Here is a 19182-nt window from a genome sequence, read left to right on the forward strand (position 1 = left end):
TCAGCTTAAAGAGATTTTGGACTGAGATGATGGGGTTTTCTAAATATACAGTCATGTCATTTGCAAACAGGGACAATTTGACTTCCTCTTTTCCTAATTGAATAACTTTATTTCTTTCTCTTGCCTGATTGCCCTGGCCAGAACTTCCAACACTATATTGAATAGGAGTGGTGAGAGAGGGCATCCCTGTCTTGTGCCAGTTTTCAATTGGAATACTTCCAAATTTTGCCCATTCAGTATGATATTGACTGTGGGTTTTTCACAAATAGCTCTTTTTATTTTGAGAAATATCCCATCAACACCTAATTTATTGAGAGTTTTTAGCATGAAAGGCTGTTGTATTTTGTCAAAGGCCTTTTCTGCATCTATTGAGATAATCATGTGGTTTTTGTCTTTGGTTCTGTTTATATGATGGATTATGCTTATTGATTTGTGTATGTTGAACCAGCCTTGCATCCCAGGGATGAAGCCAACTTGATATGGTGGATAAGCTTTTTGATGTACTGCTGGATTTTGTTGACCAGTATTTTATTGAGGATTTTTGCATCAATGTTCATCAGGGATATTGGTTTAAAATTCTCTTTTTCTGTTGTGTCTCTGCCAGGCTTTGGTATCAGGATGATGCTGGCCTCACAAAATGAGTTAGGGAGGATTCCCTCTTTTTCTATTTTGGAATAGTTTCAGAAGGAATGGTACCAGCACCTCAGTGTACTTCTGGTGGAATTCGGCTGTGAATCCATCTGGTCCTGGACTTTTTTTGGTTGGTAGGCTATTAATTACTGCCTCAATTTCAGAGCCTGTTTTTGGTCTATTCAGGGATTCAACTTCATCCTGGTTTAGTCTTGGGAGGGTGTATGTGTCCAGAAATTTATCCATTTCTTCTAGATTTTCTAGTTTATTTGCATAGAGGTTTTTGTAGTATCCTCTGATGGTTGTTTGTATTTCTGTGGGATCAGTGGTGATATCCTCTTTACCATTTTTTATTGCATCTATTTGATTCTTCTCTCTTTTCTTTTTTTTTTTTTTGAGACGGAGTCTCGCTCTGCCGCCCAGGCTGGAGTGCAGTGGCCAGATCTCAGCTCACTGCAAGCTCCGCCTCCCGGGTTCACGCCATTCTCCTGCCTCAGCCTCCCGAGTAGCTGGGACTACAGGCGCCCGCCACCTCGCCCAGCTAGTTTTTTTTTTGTATTTTTTAGTAGAGACGGGGTTTCACCGTATTAGCCAGGATGGTCTCGATCTCCTGACCTTGTGATCCGCCCGTCTTGGCCTCCCAAAGTGCTGGGATTACAGGCTTGAGCCACCGCGCCCGGCCGATTCTTCTCTCTTTTCTTCTCTATTAGGGTTGCTAGCCATCTATCTATTTTGTTGATTTTTTCAAAAAACCAGTTCCTGGATTCATTGATTTTTTGAAGGTTTTTTTCTGTCTCTCTCTCCTTCATCTGCTCTGATATTAGCTATTTCTTACCTTCTGCTAGCTTTTAAATGTGTCTACTCTTGCTTCTCTAGTTCTTTCAATTGTGATGTTAGGGTGTCGATTTTAGATCTTTCCTGCTTTCTCTTGTAGGCATTTAATGCCATAAATTTCCCTCTACATACTGCTTTAAATGTGTCCCAGAGATTCTGGAACGTTGTGTCTTTGCTCTCATTGATTTCAAAGAACATCTTTATTTCTGCCTTCATTTTGTTATTTAGCCAGTAGTCATTCAGGAACAGGTTTTCAGTTTCCATGTAGTTGTGTGGTTTTGAGTGAGTTTCTTAATCCTGAGTTCTAATTTGATTGCACTGTGGTCTGAGAGACAGTTTGTTGTGATTTCTGTTCTTTTACATTTGCTGAGGAGTGCTTCACTTCCATCTCTGTGGTCAATTTTGGAATAAGTGCAATGTGGTGCTGAGAAGAATGTATATTCCATTGATTTGGGGTGGAAAGTTCTGTAGATGTTTATTAGGTCCACAGAGCTGAGTTCAATTCCTGGATATCCTTGTTAACCTTCTGTCTCATTGATCTGTCTAATATTGACAGTGGGATGTTAAAGTCTGCCATTATTATTGTGTGGGAGTTTATATCTCTTTGTAGGTCTCTAAGGACTTGCTTTATGAATCTGGGTGCTCATGTATTGAGTGCTTATATATTTAGAATAGTTAGCTCTTTTTGTTGAATTGATCCCTTAACCATCATGTAATGGCCTTGTCTCTTTTGATCTCTGTTGGTTTAAAGTCTGTTTTATCAGAGACTAGGATTGCAACCCCTGCTTCCTTTTGCTTTCCATTTGCTTGGTAGATCTTCCTCCATCCCTTTATTTTGAGCCTATGTGTGTCTCTGCACATGAAATGGGAATCTTGAATATGGCACACTGATGGATCTTGACTCTTTATCCAATTTGCCAGTCTGTGTCTTTTAATTGGGACATTTAGCCCATTTACATTTCAGATTAGTATTTTTATGTGTGAATTTGATCCTGTCATTATGATGTTAGCTGATTATTTTGCCTGTTACTTTCTGCAGTTTCTTCCTAGCATCGATGGTCTTTACAATTTGGCATGTTTTTGCAGTGACTGGTACTGGTTGTTCCTTTCCATGGTTAGTGCTTCCTTCAGGAGCTCTTGTAAGGCAGGCCTGGTGGTGACAAAATCTCTCAGCATTTGCTTGTCTTCAAATAATTTTATTTCTCCTTCACTTATGAAGCTTAGTTTGGCTAGATATGAAATTCTGGGTTAAAAATTCTTTTCTTTAAGAATGTTGAATATCGGTCCCCACTCTCTTCTGGCTTGTAGAGTTTCTGTTGAGAGATCCGAGATCCACTATTAGTCTGATGGGCGTCCCTTTGTGGGTAACCGGACCTTTCTCTCTGGCTGCCCTTAACATTTTTTCTTTCATTTCAACCTTGGTGAATCTGACAATTATGTGTCTTTGGGTTGCTCTTCTCAAGGAGTATCTTTGTGGTGTTCTCTGTATTTCCTTTTTTTTTTTTTTTTTTTTTTTGAGACGGAGTCTCGCTCTGTCACCCAGGCTGGAGTGCAGTGGCCGGATCTCAGCTCACTGCAAGCTCCGCCTCCCGGGTTCACGCCATTCTCCTGCCTCAGCCTCCCGAGTAGCTGGGACTACAGGCGCCCGCCACCTCGCCCAGCTAGTTTTTTGTATTTTTTAGTAGAGACGGGGTTTCACCATGTTAACCAGGATGGTCTCGATCTCCTGACCTCGTGATCCGCCCGTCTCGGCCTCCCAAAGTGCTGGGATTACAGGCTTGAGCCACCGCGCCCGGCCGTTCTCTGTATTTCCTGAATTTGAATGTTAGCCTGCCTCGTTAGGTTGGGGAAGTTCTCCTGCATAATATCCTGAAGAGAGTTTTCTAACTTGATTCCATTCTCCCCATCACTTTCAGGTACACCAATCAAACATAGATTTGGTCTTTTCACAGTCTCATAGTTTTTGGAGGCTTTCTTTGTTTCTTTTTACTCTTTTTTCTCCAATGTTGTTTTCTCACTTTATTTCTTTAATTTGATCTTCAATCACTTATACCCTTTCTTCCACTTGATCAAATCGGCTATTGAAGCTTTTTCATGTGTCACGTAGTTCTCATGCTATGGTTTTCAGCTCCCTCAGTTCATTTAAGGTCTTCTCTACACTGTTAATTCCAGTTAGCCACTTGTCTAATCTTTTTTCAAGGTTTTTAGCTTCCCTGTGGTGAGTTCAAACATCCTCATTTAGCTTGAAGAAGTTTGTTATTACCGACCTTCTGAAGCCTACTTCTGTCATCTCATCAAAGTCATTCTCTGCCCAGGTTTGTTCCATTGCTGGTGAGGAGCTGTGATCCTTTGGAGGAGAAGAGGTGCTCTGGCTTTTGGAATTTTCAGGTTTTCTTCTCTGGTTTCTCCTCATCTTTGTGGTTTTATCTACCTTTGGTCTTTGACGTTGGTGACCTACAGATGGGGTTTTTGATGTGGATGTCCTTTTTGTTGATGTTAATGCTATTCCTTTCTGTTTGTTAGTTTTTCTTATAACAGGTCCCTCTGCTTCAGGTCTGTTGGAGTTTGCTGGAGGTTCACTCATGACCCTGTTTTCCCGTGTATCACCAGTGGAGGCTGCAGAACAGCAGATATTGCTGCCTGATCCTTCCTCTGGAAGCTTCATCCCGGAGGGGCACCCACCTGTATGCTTCATCCCGGAGGGGCACCCACCTGTATGTGTCAGTCGGCCCCTCCTGGTGTCTCCCAGTTATGCTACATTGGGGTGAGGGACCCACTTGAGGAGGCAGTCTGTCCGTTCTCAGAGCTCAAACACCACGCTAGGAGAACCACTGCTCTCTTCAGAGCTGTCAGACAGGGCCCTTTGAGTTTGCAGAAGTTTCTGCTGCCTTTTGCTTAGCTATGCCCTGCCCCCAGATGTGGAATGCTGAGGCCTTGCTGAGCTGCAGAGGGCTCCGCCCAGTTTGAGCTTCCCTGTATGCTTTGTTTACCTACCCACACCTCACCAATGGTGGACTCTCCTCCGCCAGCCAGGCTGCCACCTCACTGTTTGATCTCAGACTGCTGCACTAGCAGTGAGCAAGGCTCCATGAGTGTGGGAACTGCTGAGCCAAGCATGGGATATAATCTGGTGTGCCATTTGCTAAGACTGTTGGAAAAGCACAGTATTTGGGCGGTAGTGTCCCAATTTTCCAGGTACACACTGTCATGGCTTCCCTTGGCTAGGAAAGGGAAATACCCCAACCCCTTGTGCTTCCTGGGTGAGGCAATACCCCGCCCCGTTTTGGCTCACCCTCCATGGGCTGCACCCACTGTCCGAACAGTCCCAATGAGATGAACCAGGTACCTCAGTCGGAAATGCAGAAATCACTCGTCTTCTGCATTGATCTCTCTGGGAGCTGCAGACTGCAGCTGTTCCTATTTGACCATCTTGGAATGGAAGAAAGTTCCTATATACTTCTTTTTCCCCTTACCTCTTTTATAAGTATGGTACCTTTGTTACAATGATTAACCAATATTGATATATTATTATGAACCAAAGTCTGTAGTTTACATTAGGTTTTATTTTTTCTACGTACAGTTCTATGGGTTTTGAATGAGGCATAATATTATGCACCATTTCAGTATCACACAGAATAGTTTCTCTGCCCTAAAACCACGTGCTGCACCTATTCATCCTTCCTCCTCCCTAAAGTCCTGGCAACTACTATCTTTGTATTGTCTTCACAGTTTCATTTTTCCAGAATGTCATATAGTTGGAATCACATAGTATGTGCCCTTTTCAGACTGGCTTCTTTCACTTAGCTATATACATTTCAGGTCTTCCATGTCTTTCTGAGGCCTGATTTCTTTTTATTGCCAAATTTTGTGTGTGTGTATATATATTTTTGCTTGCTTTTTGAGACAAAGTCTCACTGTGTCACCCAGGGTGGAGTGCAGTGGCTCCATCTCAGCTCACTGCTACCTCCTTCTCACAGGTTCAATCAATTCTCCCACCTTAGCCTCCCAAGTAGCTGGAACTGCAGGCGCTAATTTTTGTATTTTTTAGCAGTGATAGGGTTTTGCCATGTTGGCCAGGCTGGTCTCAAACTCCTGACTTCAACTGATCCACCTGCCTTGGCCTTCCATAGTGCTGTAATTACAGGCACGAGCCATCACACCCAACTGTATTTCATTGTATGAACATAACACAGTTCGTTTATCCGTTCACTTATTGAAGAACATCTTGGTTACATACAAGATTTGGCAACTATGAATACATAGCTGCTATAAATAACTGTGCAGAAATTTTTTGTATGGCTATACGTTTGCAACTCATTTGGGTTAATACAGAAGAGCATGATTGCTGTATCACATGGTAAGAATATGTTTAGCTTTGCAAGAAATCTCCAATCTGTCTTCCAAAGTAGCTGTGCCGTTTTGCATTCCCACCATCAATGAATGACAGTTCCTGTTGAGCCACCTCCTTGTCAGCATTTGGTGTTGTCAGTTCTGGATTTTACTCATTCTAATAGGTGGGTTGTGGTATATAACTATTGTTTTAATTTGAAATTGCTACTGTCATATGATGTGGAGCATTTTTCCTTATTCTTTTTGGCTATGTGTATATTTTCTTTGGTGAGGTGTCTGCTCAGATTGTTTGCCCATTCTTTAATTGAGTTGTTTTCTATTGTCGAGTTTTAACAGTTCTTTGTGTATTTTGAATGTAAGTCCTTTATCAGATATGTTCCCTGCAAATATGTTCTCCCACTCTGTTAGCTTGTATTGTCATTCTCTTGACAATTCTTTTGCAGAGCAGAAATTTTTAATTTTAATGACACAGAACTTATCAACTGCTTCTTTCAAGGATTGTTCTTTTGGTGTTGTATCTAACTAGTCATCACCAAACTTAAGGTCATCTAGATTTTCTCCTGTGTTATCTTCTAGAAGTTTTATACTCACTTTTCATTTAGGTCTATGATAAACTTTGAGTTAATTTTTGTGAATGCTGTAAGGCAGCTTCTAAGGGGGACATACACTAACTTCCTTGAGAGTGGGTAGTGATTGTGAAACTCTTAACTGGGTCTTACAATGGACCGCAGATCCACCAGGAGAGTCCCACCTTCAGAAACGCATAGTGGAATGTGTTTGATGCATACATGGAGAAGAATATGCAGTCATATGCTCACATGCAAGCCTGCACATGATCACACACATGCATATGGTACGTCTTCATCCAGAGTTCTCCCGGCATTCTCTGAAAGTGGTTCTCTCCTTCAACTTCTTCATTAAGAGATACAATGACAGAAAGTCATTAAAATTTAAAACTTCTGCTGTGCAAAAGAATTGTCAATGGACTGACTGTGTATGTCCATTCATGTCTCACTGTGTCCCTGTACTGACTCTGAACGGGCAGTGAGCTCAGACTGCACCCCGGTATTCAAAGCATGCTGAGTAGGTGAGAGTGTGGGCAAGTGTGCAGTGAAGGTAAGACAGCCGCCCTTCAGGTCTCTGGAAAAACTCCCAGGACAGGGATGTTCAGGACGTGTGATGCTATACTAAGCTGTTTTACATAAGGTAGGGTGCTTTTTAAGAATCTGTCCAGAGGGCTATGGGCACAGATCTGTGTTCAAAGATTTTCTGGGTGCTTATGTTTTGTGAGACATCAGATAGAGACAACTTTCTGAGTCTCAGCTTTGTGACGTGTAAAATGGGCATGCATGCTGTTCCCCTTTGCAGAGAGGTTTGAGGCAGTAAAGTGAGGTGAGCATGCAATGCTTTTTGAACAAAGCTGACATGGAGGTACTTGTTCAGGAAATAAGAGCTGCTATTATTACTACTCTCTATAGCATACTGTAAGGTTTCCTTTCCTCTCATCCCAGCTCTGAAGAACATCATCAAGGTGAACTGAGCCCCTTCTGTTTCTTCTCTTCCCTCTAACCACCTAGCCTTCCTTTCTCCCTATCCTGCAACCGTTCTTAGTCCCGCCCCTCCCGCGAGCCCCGCCCCTGGCCCCACCCATCAGTCCTGCCCCAGCACAGCCCTCCCTCAGCGGGGCAGGAAGCTCATGGTGTAGTTTCGTGGGATCGTGGCAAAGCCCACGTGTTTAGGGGACACGTCGATGTCCTTAGGCGACTGGGGGGACTTGAAGCGGAAGTTCTGCATGATAGTGGTGAGGAAGAGAAAGAGCTCCATTCTGGCCAGGCCTTCTCCGAAACAGTTCCGCTTTCCTGAGGAGGAGAGGCGGGTGGGGTGGAGGTGAAGCCCACTCTCAGTGCAGCCTCATCCCACTACCGACCTCCAGCTGCGGCTCTCCCAGGGAGAAGAGGTGGAATATTATGGCCTAAGAAACTTTCAGAGAAGCCTCAGTTTCCTTCTATAAGAGATATAACAATGATGAACCAATATTGATATATTATTATTAACCAAAGTCCATAGTTTACATTAGGGTTTGCTCTGTGTTGTACAGTTCTACGGTTTTTGAAAAAGGCATAATGTCACGCATCCATCATAGATGGGGTGATCCATGCCAGGTGTAGCAATGGGAGGTTTAGATGCCCCTACCTGCCAGACACACTTGCAAATATGACTGCTGTGCTGTGCCATTATCTCCTTTCAGGGATCTGAAGAATCTGCTGTGTAACCTTAGCCAAATAAATCTATAGGGGAAGATGTTTCCTTCCCTTTTACCTGGCCGCAGGTATTGGGTGCTTGGTGGTTAAGGAAGTATCAGCTGGTGGCTCAAGGGTAGATTCTAACAAGAACTTCCAAGCTGGAGAAATAACAGACTACACCGCACAGAGGGGAGCTGGGTGAGGGAGGCCCCTGCTGGTGTGAGCAGTGGCCTGGCGGCAAACAGTAGTTAGTCTCTTACCGATGGAAAAGGGCACAAAAGCATCACTCTTCTTAAACTGCCCCTTCTCATCCAGGAAGTGCTGGGGATTGAAGTCCTGGGGGTTGGAGAAGAACTTGGGGTCTTTCAGCACGGAGCCCAGCATAGGGAACACTTCGGTGCCCTGGGAGGGAGGAGGAAGATGTGTGTGAGGAGGCAGGTTGGGGATTGGTGAAAGTACACAGGGGCTGGAGGGGGAACTAGGGTGCCCCAGGTAAGGGGAAGTGGCAGGCATGGAGGAGTTGGGGTCCTCTGAGGGAGGAGCTTTGGGGGATAGAAGGTTCATGTCTCTGAAACAGGAAGTTTGGGAGACATGGGGTCCATGTCCTGCTAGGCAGGGTATTTGGGGGACCTGAGACTTGTGTCCCTAAAGCAAAAGGCCTAATGGAAAGGGGGCTCCTGTTTCTTAAGACAGGAAGTTTGGGAACATGGGGTTGATTCTCGTGACACAAAGAGTCTGGGGAGATGCAGAACTCAGGAGTCTCTAAGTGGGAAGGTGGAACGGATGTGGTGGTGGGGGAAGTCCTTTTTGACTGATTGAGGGAGTGGGACAGGGTCTAGAAAGCTTCTAATGCGGGTGGGATGCTGGGGAAACAGAGAGAGGCTGGACGTCCCTGTAGTCTGACTGGGGTGGGGGACAGTACCTTAGGGAGGAAGAAATCTCTAAACTTGGTGTCCTTGATGACCTTGTGGGCCACACCCATGGGGAGCATGTCTCCAAATCTTTGGATCTCATGGATCACTGCCTCCGTGTAGGGCATCTTGGCCCAGTCCTCAAACTTGGGCTGCCGGTTCTTGCCGATCACTCTGTCAATCTCCTCGTGGACCTTGGCTTGGGGAGATGGGGGAATGTGTTTAGGTATCTAGGGGTCTCAGAGAAGGGATTATAGTCCAAATAGGTAAAATGGGGTGGATTACATGGCTCCACCAATGACATGGAGGTAGACCACTCATAACAGACATCAGTGATTCACATTGTTGGAGCAGGATCCTGTTAACCAGGTTGTGCCAAAATCACAGAGGAGGCACAGGGAGGAACCTAGGAGATGATCATCCAAAGGAGTAGACAATGGCACTCAGTGGGCTTGGGAGAGGAGTGGCTGACAGATCACTGCAGACATTTTCAGTATTTTAATAGCCAGTGAGACTCAGCTGATTCCTATCAGCTGAATATTGCCCTGTCTCTGGACAGCAAGGCACGTCTCAGGGTCCTGGGATCTGGGGCAGGTGGGGACATTGCACCAGAGTCAGGGGAATTTTGAGGGTCTGGGGCCCTCCACTTCCCTCCCCCTCCAGCCTTACCCTCCACCTCTGGATACTTCATGAGCAGCAGGAAGCCATAGCGCAGGGTAGTGCTGACGGTCTCGGTGCCTCCAAAGAAGAGGTTCAACGAGGTCAGCACCAGGTTCTTCAAGTGGAACTCCGTGTTGGGGTTCTTCTCCTCCTGCAGGGAGAGGGGCTTTAGACCAAGCTCACTTCCCATGTTCTTGGGGCCCTTTAGGGCTTTTCCTTTGAATCTTCCTCTCTTTGGTCCAGATGAAAGGTGGAAAGAGGGACCCTAGATCTGCCAGACTCGCTCCAGGTTCCAGCCCTTACCCTGGTTGCTGGCTTTGCCTAAAATGTTCTTCCTTCTCAGCTTCTTTACCTCGCTGACCATCTGTCCTTTAATTATCAACTTAGCTGTCAGTCTTTTTTTCTTATACAGACTTGGTGGTGCTAAGTTGCACAGGGTGGACTCGAACTGGGTTCAAGGAATCCTCCAGCCTCAGCCTCCTGAGTAGCTAGAACTGCACATGCACATGACCATGCAGGCTCACTTGTTAATTTTTAAAAAGTAATTAATTTTTTTGAGACACGGTCTTATTCTGTCACCCTGGCTGGAGTGCAGTGCCGTGATCTTGGCTCGTTGCTGCCTCTGCCCACCCTGGGCTCAAGCTATCCTCCCACCTCAACCTCCTGAGTAGCTGGGACCACAGGCATGTACCACTATGCCCAGTCATTTTTTTTTTTTTTTTGTAGTTTTTGTACAGATGGGGTTTTGTCATTTTGCCCAGTCTGTTACTTTTTTAATGGTAGGAATATTTAGAAAGATAATGATGAGGGGAGACGAAGAGAAAGTAGTACAGAGATGGCAAGATGAAGAGTCAGGAAAAAAGAGTTTTTCTGAGAAACAAGCATAGAACTTTAAGCAACAGCATCCTATTTCTTCCCTAAAAATCTTGAAACTTACTGTGGAGGCATCTCCTCCTTTGATCCTTTCTCCCTGAGCTTCAGACTCCCTAAAGGCTTCCCATGTGGGAAACTGACGTCCAGATGTATGTGGGGACCCTGTAATGTAAAGCCAGGTCACCTGTCTACAGAGGTGTGTCTGATAACCAGGGCATGAACAGTTAGAGAGCTTGGTGGCTAAAAGCACCAGCTTTAGGCTCAGAGACACCAGGGTTTGAGCTTGGGGGACCAAGGCTTCTTTATTGTGTGACCTCAGTTAAGACACTTCAACTCTCTGGGCCTCAGTTTCCTCATTGGTACAATTGGGGCCATGATTGAACCTTCTTCAAAGCTGTTGTGAGTGTTCCGTGGGGGACTATCTTAAAGCACTTAACGCAGTGCCTGGCACTTGGTAGTGCTGTAGAAGTGCTTGCTATTCTAATTCACGTGCACAAGTCCTGCCTGTGGGTGAGGGCTCAGTAGATGGAACAGCAGTGGTTGATATAGTTGGGATTGTGAGGATTTTTTTTTTTTTTCAGAGTCTTGCTCTGTCACTCAGGCCAGAGTGCAGTGGCATGATCTCCGCTCAATGCAACCTCTGCCTCCTGCGTTCAAGCAATTCTCCTGTCTCAGTCTCCTGAGTAGCTGGGATTACAGGCGCACCCCACCACGCCTAGGTCATTTCTGTATTTTTAGTAGAGACAGGGTTTCACCATGTTGGCCAGGCTGGTCGAACTCCTGACCTCAGGTGATCCACCTGCCTAGGCCTCCCAAAGTGCTGGGATTACAGGCGTGAGCCGCCGTGCCCGGCCAATTGTGAAGATTATGACGAGGGCTATTTGAATGGGCCTGTGTTGTCTGCCTGCCCCACTCCCAGCCTGATTTCCCTCTGCCTCGCTTTGCACCTCCCCGCACTGGCTGCTGGGGTGTACCTCCCGCATGCGGATGAGAAAGGCGTCGATGAAGTCCCGTGGGGAGTTGGGATCCAGCGTGCGCTGGTTGTGCTCCACCTTCTTGGCTATGAAGTCCTCCAGCCCTTGCAGCTCCTTAAAGGCCTGTTGCTGTGGTCCTGGCAGGTGTCTCATCACCGAAGAGAACATCTCATAGAGCTGGGGTTGCAGAGAGAGGATGGGAAGGGAAGGACCGTTGTCAGGGGGCAGGAGCTGATGGGAATGGGACTTGTTTCATAGCAAGGAAGGAACTGAGTTAAAGGCATCTGTCCAGGTGTTTAGGTATTTCAGTGGGGTAGGATGGGAACTTATATCTAAGTTTTCACGTGCGTTAGGTGCCAGAGCCACGTTCTAGGAATTTAGGTGAGAAGAACTGAGGCATGTATCCAGGTTTCAGGTATTTAAATGAGGCTGGATTGGAGCACACATCTAGGTGTTCAGATATTCAAGTGAAGTTGAGTTGGAAGACACCGGTCCAGGTGTTTAGCTACTCAGGTGGGGCTGGTATGAGGGGAGTGTCACCTGTCTAGGTATTTAGGCATTTAAGTGAACTTGGTTGGGGACAACTATCCAGATACTTACTGGGTCCGGACTGGGGACTTTTGTTCAGGTGTTCATGTATTAAAGCACAGCTGGTGAAGATGTTAAAGTGGAGGGGATACCTGTTCAGGTGTTCATGTATCCAAGTGGGATGCATTGGGAGCACCTCTGTAAGGTGTGTGATAGGAAAGGGTTGGGGAACACTTATTTGAGTGTCTGGGGAATAATCTGTCTAGATATTTATGTGTTTGGGGTGTTGGTTAGGGCAGCTGTCCATGTTTTCAGGTATTTAAAGTGGGTGAAGTAGAGGGTGCTTGGCCATATATTCCAGTGGGCTAATTTGGAACATTTGTGTAGATGTGAAAAGAAGAACTGGGTAGGGAGTACCTGTTAGAAATTACAGTAAGTTGGGGATAGGAACATGCACCCAGGTGAGAGAGCTGAGCTGAGGGCTTGCATCCTGCTGGCAGGCTCTGTTCTGGGGAGCATCTGTTGAGCTATTTGGGTGTCCTTGGAGACTGGGTATTGGGCATCCGTCCTGGTTTCTGGTGCAACTGTACAGTTGTCCAATATTGGGGGCTGATTTTCAGAGGACACTGTCTGGAGCGGGGTGGGAGTTTGGGGCACCTGTCTTCAGGTAGGGGAGCAGTTGGCAGGTTATGGTAGGGGCGTCACGGTCGGGCTGCAGCCGGTTACCTGCCCCGTGGAGGTTGCTGTGAACTGGAAGCTTCCCAGCATCATGCGCAGCAGTGACAGGAACTCTTTGTCCTCATAGTCAAAGCGGTCCCCAAAGACAATGGAGCTGATGACATTAGAGACAGTGCGGCTCAGGAAGAAGGTGGGATCGATATTGGCGCCTGCGGATGTGGCAGAAGAAGAGGGTTGGGGGCCGGGCACAGTGGCTCAAGCCTGTAATCCCAGCACTTTGGGAGGCCGAGACGGGCGGATCACGAGGTCAGGAAATCGAGACCATCCTGGCTGACACGGTGAAACCCCGTCTCTACTAAAAAAATACAAAAAACTAGCCGGGCGAGGTGGCGGGCGCCTGTAGTCCCAGCTACTCGGGAGGCTGAGGCAGGAGAATGGCGTGAACCCGGGAGGCGGATCTTGCAGTGAGCTGAGATCCGGCCACTGCTCCCCAGCCTGGGCGACAGAGTGAGACTCCGTCTCAAAAAAAAAAAAAAAAAAAAAAAAAAAAAAAAAAAAAAACAGAAGAGGGTTGGGGAGAGAGTCAACTCAGAGGTCCGAGGAGAGTCAGAATTCCAGGAGGCAGGGCCCTGTTGAGCCAAATTCCCAGCGCCAGACTCCAGGGCTGGAAGTGCCGGCGCCTTTCCCCACCTAGTCCCCAACCCCAGGCAGAATGCGCTGGTCCCCGCCCTGGGCGTTTTCCTGCTCCTGCAACCGCCCTCGGGGTGCCCTGCTCACCGCGCGTGCCCCGCAGGGCCTCGATGAGGAAACCCGCCTCCTCCTGGATGCGCTCCTCGATGCCGCGCTTGCCCACCCCGAAGTCCCGCAGGGTGGCGATGGCGAAGCGCCGGAGCTGCTTGGCGCGCTCCCCGTTGCTGAACACCACGCCTGGGGAGGTGAACGTGGGGGTGGAGAGAGGTCAGAGGGCGGCGGCGGCAGGAGCAGACCAGCTCCAGGGGGCTCCCCAAGGGTGGAGCAGAGAGGGAGTGGGGTGGGAGAGAGATGGATTCAGCGCGAGTGCCCAGAAGGGCTGCAAACGCAGAGTCAGAGAAACGAGAGAGTGAGGGAGAGGGAGAGAGGGAGAGAGGGAGACAGGGAGAGAGGGAGAGAGGAGAGAGAGAGAGAGGAGAGAGGGAGAAAGGGAGAGAGAGACAGAGAGAGAGAGACAGAGAGAGAGAGAGAGAGAGAGAGAGAGAGAGAGAGAGAAAGAGACCCCGGGTAGAAAGAATAAGAGAATCAGAAGAGAAGCAGAAAGGCCACACAGACAGATGCACAGAAAAACAGAGGGATAGAGGGACCCTCCATGGAGGAAGGGAAGGAAGTGGGGAGAGAAAGAGAGAGAGAGATTGAGAAAGAGGATGGAAGGAGGGGAAGTAAGATATGGGGAGATCTAGGAGGAGGAAATAAAAATGGTGAAAGATTCTTAAACTGAGCTGGAGAAGAGAGAAACATACAGAGACAGAAACAGAGAGGATCAAGAAGGACAGACTGTTACCAGGAGGTGGAGACTGGAGATGTGGAAGTAGGAATACTGTGAAATCCTAAGACAGAGGAAGAAGTGGGAGAGGGTAGTGGAGAGAGGAGAAACATGGAGAAGCACAGAAGCTGAGAGCGACAAAAAGACAAATGAAGACAGAGGAACAGGGTTGGAAAACAGAAACCCAGGATGTCCTCAGAGATGGACAGAGAGGGGAAAGAGGAGACTCCAGTGAGGCAGAACGAGGAGAGAGAATGAGGGGCAGAGAGAGGCAGGGAGGAATCAGAACAGGGACGCTGGAGACAGGTGAGGGACACACAGGGAGAGGCCACAATGAAGGGAGATGGGGAGAGAAGACCAGACAGGGGGCTCTGCCATAGCCTCCAGTGGACAGGAGAGTCAGGGAGAAGCCTGGGGACACTGAGACCATCCCGTCCCCCTGGCCACCTTCCCCCTCTTGGGCACCCCCTCACCATAGCCTTTGAAGAGCCAGTCGAAGGTGGCCTGCTCGCCTCGCCCGCTGAACTCCTCAGCCTGGTCCACCAGAGCCTCCTTGACAGCATCATATCCGCACAGCACCACGACCCGCCGGGGCCCCAGGTGAATGGTGAACACCGGGCCATAGCGCTCACTGATCTGATGGAGGCGGGTGGGAGTGGTTAGAGGGAGCAGCCCCCACTCTGAATGGGCCCAGCACGGAGATGTCAAGTACTGGGATCCGTTGCCCCCAGGTTCTCACAGTCAGGGAGCTGGACATGCAAAGACCCTGTCTTTCTTGGCTAGGACCCTGATGCTGAACTTCCAAAACTCCCTTTCCTAAGACTCTGGTCCACACTGGTCAATCCCCTGTCACAAAGCCCCAGTCACCGGGGCAGCCCCCGCCCCATGCCACCCATCTCCCTGCCTTGGGACACCTTCATGAGGGAGGTGCACATCTGCTCTGTGTTCAGCTGCAGGTAGTTTCCAATGAAGGGCAATGGGGTGGGTCCTGGAGGCAGCTTTCCCCTGCTGTTCCTCTGCTGCCAGACAGACATCAAGACCATCACAGTCAGGCAGGCCAGCAAGGCCACCAGGAGAAGCCCTGAGGCCAGCATGGTGGCAGTGGGATGATAGATGGTGACGGCTGGGGTGGTTTGCCTTTATACTGCCTGAAAAAGAGGGACGGACTTTGGTTGATTATATAATCACCTAATTTCACCTCCCAACTACACCCCCCACCATGAATCCCGCCTAGTTTGGGACACAGTCAGCAAGGGAGGAGGAGGGGGACCCCAGGTAAGCTGAACAGGGAGGGGAACTCCGGAATAAATCTGTGGTACTTCAGGAGGGGTGCCCCAGGGCTGTGGATTTAGGAGGGGGCAACAGATAAACTGTAGAACTGAGGAGTTTGGAATATTTGCACAGGGGAGCACCTGGACTTTGGATTTTTGGTCTGAGACTGAGAATGCACCTCAAAGTTGTGGATGTGGGGGTTCCTGGGGAGAGCAACCCAAGGTCTGTGTTTTATTGAGGTGAGACGGAAGTGTGGCTGTGCATTTTGGGGTCTTCTGTTGTGAAGAATGGAGGGTTAACAGTCTCAGGAGGGGGGATTCCAGCCATATGGACTTGAGAGTCTTGGGGCTAGGAGGACCAGGGTGTGGGTGTGGAGTTTCTGGGAGGAGGAGTGTGTAGCAAGCCCAGCAGCTCCTCCCAGAAAGCCCACAGCCCAGCATCCCGCCCAGGAGCTGACTTGATTTTGCTTTGGCCCAGAGCTGTCTCTTGATGCCCAGAATCCTCATTGGAACCTCAGAGTGAGGCCAGGATGGGTGCCATAGAACCTCCACTGCACATCTCTGGTTGGGAAAGGGGTGGAAGACCAGAGCCGTATTTCAGGGGAACTTTCCCCACACCTGGAGGAGAGTACCTCGAGTTATCCGTTAGCAGAGGGATTGGCCAGGTCTTGAGAAATTGTAATAACAACATCCAAATAGTGGAAAAATCTCAAATGTCCCAAGGGTTGTAATTTACAAAGACCTCTACTGGTTTCCAACCCTGATCCTTAGGGAAACCCACTAGATTGATTGTATCACCCCTATGAATATTATTATTGTTATTTATGTTTCTCATTTTATATAAGGGTCTACGGAGGACAGAAAACAGACAGTGGGCAGGGGACCTGTGTGAGTGGCCCTGAACTCTCGTCTCTCCTGCTCTGCGTCGTTAGTTCCACTTTGTGGATTTGGTTTTCCCGCCAGTGGAAAGGGAGTGTTTGGGAAGAGAAGATCATATTTGAGGGTCAGTTAGGTCTCCTTTAAGAGCAATTCCTGCTTTGTCAGGGGCTACCACTATTAGCAGGCAGAGGGAACAATCACAGAAGAGATTGGGGTAAACTCCAGTGTCAGGCACAGAGACAGAGCCTGGGGTGGGTGGGAGTGGAGAAGCGATGAGTAGCCTCCTGTCCTTCCCTCAGGGAAATTCTTCCTTAGTAAACAGGACAGTTACCCTTTGGTGAGCACAGTCGTATATGGGAAGATTAAGTCTAGGTGTGTATGATCTGGTGGAATCTTTGTAACAATGAGGTTGGTTCATCATCATCCTCATTTTGAAGATGAGCAGATCTAGACTCCATAAATCCTCTTGAGTGAGGTCACACAGGGAGTAAGTGAGGGAGCGGGTATGTGAACTCTCTCCTCGTCCGCCTTCATTGACTGGCCTAGATCACCCTGGGAGTCAAGTGCGGGCCAGGCTTAGCAGGAGGTGAGTGCCGAGACTGACATCAGCAGTGGACACAGGGATGACACTGGCGGGCTCTGATATCAGCCTCAGGTATGACCAGGGAGGGGAGGCATCGTGTTGGCTTTGGGACTGCCCCCAGGTGTACGCGAGGATGGGAAACAAGTTGGCACTGAACTTGAGAGCAGGAGAATATTAAAGTCACGTTTGGTGCCAAGAGGGCTCTGTGTATTGTCTGAGGTGTCACTGAGGGCATATGAATGCCCTGCTTCTAGAGGGCGTAGGAGTGGCACCATCTAGGGTCTGAGGTTGGTTCCATTGGGCTCTGACGTGAGCATGAGGCAGGTGCTGAGACTGGTCCTATGTGGGCCTGAGATGAGCCTCAGCCAGACCCTGAGAGGGGCCCCAGATGGCCACAGGACAGGCTCTGATGTTTGGAGATTCCAGGGTTGTACCTGTCCTCTGGGTCACCAACTTTGGACAAGGGGAGGTGGGTGAGGTTGGCACCCCAGGACTGACATCTTGCTCCAAGTGTCCTGGGATGCTGAGCTCTGAGACCTGTGTGGAGGGAGCAAAGGTCAGAGAACAAAACAGAGAGAGGAAAGTTGTTTGTTGATTTTGGAGGGGAAGAGGTGGGAAGGAGGATCAGCACCAGCTGGGCAGATATCAATCCCTCTAATCCTGGTCACCAGCCTGCACTTGGGCCTGGCCCCTCCTTTTCCTTCTTGTTTCTTTAAAAGGTGGGAGACAGACATTTGGGGAGTTTGTTTCTCAGTGAGGTTGGCACTAGGAAGGGCACTGAGTGGTCAGCAGGCTGCCATGACCTGACCAGGGAGGGGTGGGGAGAGACAGGCTGGAGAACTCCAGTATTTGTGGACATAGAGGTCAATCGATGTTGGACTTGTTGATTACCCTGGAGCATGGAGTGAGAGAATGGTGTCTGAAATCATGTGGGGCGGACTTGTCCCATTGGGCAGTGTCTTGGGTACAGGCTTTCAGACTTAGTTAGTGGCGAACCCAGGGAGATCCCTTTTCTTTTCTGGGCCTCAGTTTCCCTTTCTGGATGGATGGTACAATGATTAAGGCCTGGATTGGAATCTTAACCTTATCCCTTCTTTGTTGTGTGACTTTGAACAGTTGACTTTATCTCTGTGAGCCTTATGGAGCCAAGAACAGCTCCTACCTCTTTGGCTATTTAGGGGAGAAATATATGTGTTAATGCAGATGAGGTACATGGCAGTAAGTGCTCAATGAATAGTAGTTGTTCTCTTTAATCTGTAGGATGAAGTGGATGGATGAGATGTTCCCTAAGCACCTTCCTTGCTTTTACATTCTCTAGTCTAAAGCTCCCAAATCTTTTCCTTTGGGAAGGAGGAAAGGGACAGAGTCTTTGGGAACCTCTTTCCCCATCCCTTCCTCAGCACAGCCAAGATTTACCCCATGGAGTTTTGAATAGGAAATTAATCCTTCATGGCCTCCTGGAGCATGGTGCTGAGTTCGGCAGTATCTGCAGGACAGGCCAGCATTAGAGTCTCAGGTTATTCTGGTTGGCCCTGGAGCCCTGCACAGGACTTTGCCCACCTGTCTGTCTACACTTGTCTTGGATCCCGTCTTTCTATATTTCTCTTTCTCCTTCCCTGCAAGTCAGTGTTCCCCTCAATCACCCTGTGTGCTCCTGCATCTTTGGATTTTGTGCCATTTTGTCCAGTGGGTTCTCCTAGATGCCTCTGCCATGTTTATCTTCATTTATACAACCATCTGTGTGTCACTCTGTGTGCATGCTTGTAGTGCCTATGTGCATGTATGTTTCAGTATGTCCATGTTGATACATGAATTTATGTGTGCGCCAGGCTTTGTGGGGTATATGTTTGTGTTCGATAATGGGTATCCATTCCAACTTATGTCTACACATGCACATGCGTGTGTGTGCCTGACGGGGTGTGCCACTGTTTCTCAATGCTTGCCAGTCTTTTTGTCTGTCTCTGCATACAGCATGTGTGCACACATGATTTAGGGGTGTCTACAATGTGCATTTCTGTGTAACACAAGATGTATGCTGCATATTCATATTTGTGTGTACGCATTCACAACTGGGTGACTACATGTAAGTATGTGGATGTTTTCATGTGTGCATTCAGGTGTTTGTATGAAGGCTTGTGGGCCATGTTGCATACAGCTGAACATCTGATATTTTCCTGTGCTCGTCTGCGTTTGGATTAAAACAGTCCTAGCCCAGCTCCATGTGTCTGCTTGAAAAAAGCCCCTGAACTGTG

The 19182-nt window shown here is 48.1% G+C and overlaps 1 protein-coding gene across 1 annotated transcript; it reads right to left on the bottom strand.

Moving 5' to 3' along the window:
- Window positions 1–7467: 7467 nt before the first annotated feature.
- On the bottom strand, window positions 7468–15457 carry LOC119621711 (cytochrome P450 2A13-like). The gene is made up of 9 exons (XM_073016428.1): window positions 15112–15457; window positions 14671–14833; window positions 13459–13608; window positions 12730–12890; window positions 11476–11652; window positions 9638–9779; window positions 8980–9167; window positions 8318–8459; window positions 7468–7673 (listed from the first exon to the last, which is right to left on the bottom strand). Exons 1-9 carry the CDS (start codon window positions 15289–15291, stop codon window positions 7492–7494), a joined length of 1485 nt encoding a protein of 494 aa, XP_072872529.1. The 5' UTR covers window positions 15292–15457; the 3' UTR covers window positions 7468–7491.
- Window positions 15458–19182: the final 3725 nt, after the last annotated feature.

The sequence above is a fragment of the Chlorocebus sabaeus genome, chromosome 6 (genome assembly GCF_047675955.1).
Source record: "Chlorocebus sabaeus isolate Y175 chromosome 6, mChlSab1.0.hap1, whole genome shotgun sequence".
In the NCBI taxonomy this organism is placed as follows: Eukaryota; Metazoa; Chordata; class Mammalia; order Primates; family Cercopithecidae; genus Chlorocebus; species Chlorocebus sabaeus.

What these genes read in the sequence shown, in the direction of transcription:
- LOC119621711 (XM_073016428.1), bottom strand. Translation starts at nt 15,291, where the DNA reads ATGCTGGCCTCAGGGCTTCTCCTGGTGGCCTTGCTGGCCTGCCTGACT. An exon ending in CAGCAACCTCCACGGGGCAG is followed by an intron (nt 11,653 to 12,729) that starts GTAACCGGCTGC and finishes CTGCAACCCCAG; the next exon opens with CTCTATGAGATGTTCTCTTC. An exon ending in GAGATTTCTTCCTCCCTAAG is followed by an intron (nt 8,460 to 8,979) that starts GTACTGTCCCCC and finishes CCTCCCTCCCAG; the next exon opens with GGCACCGAAGTGTTCCCTAT.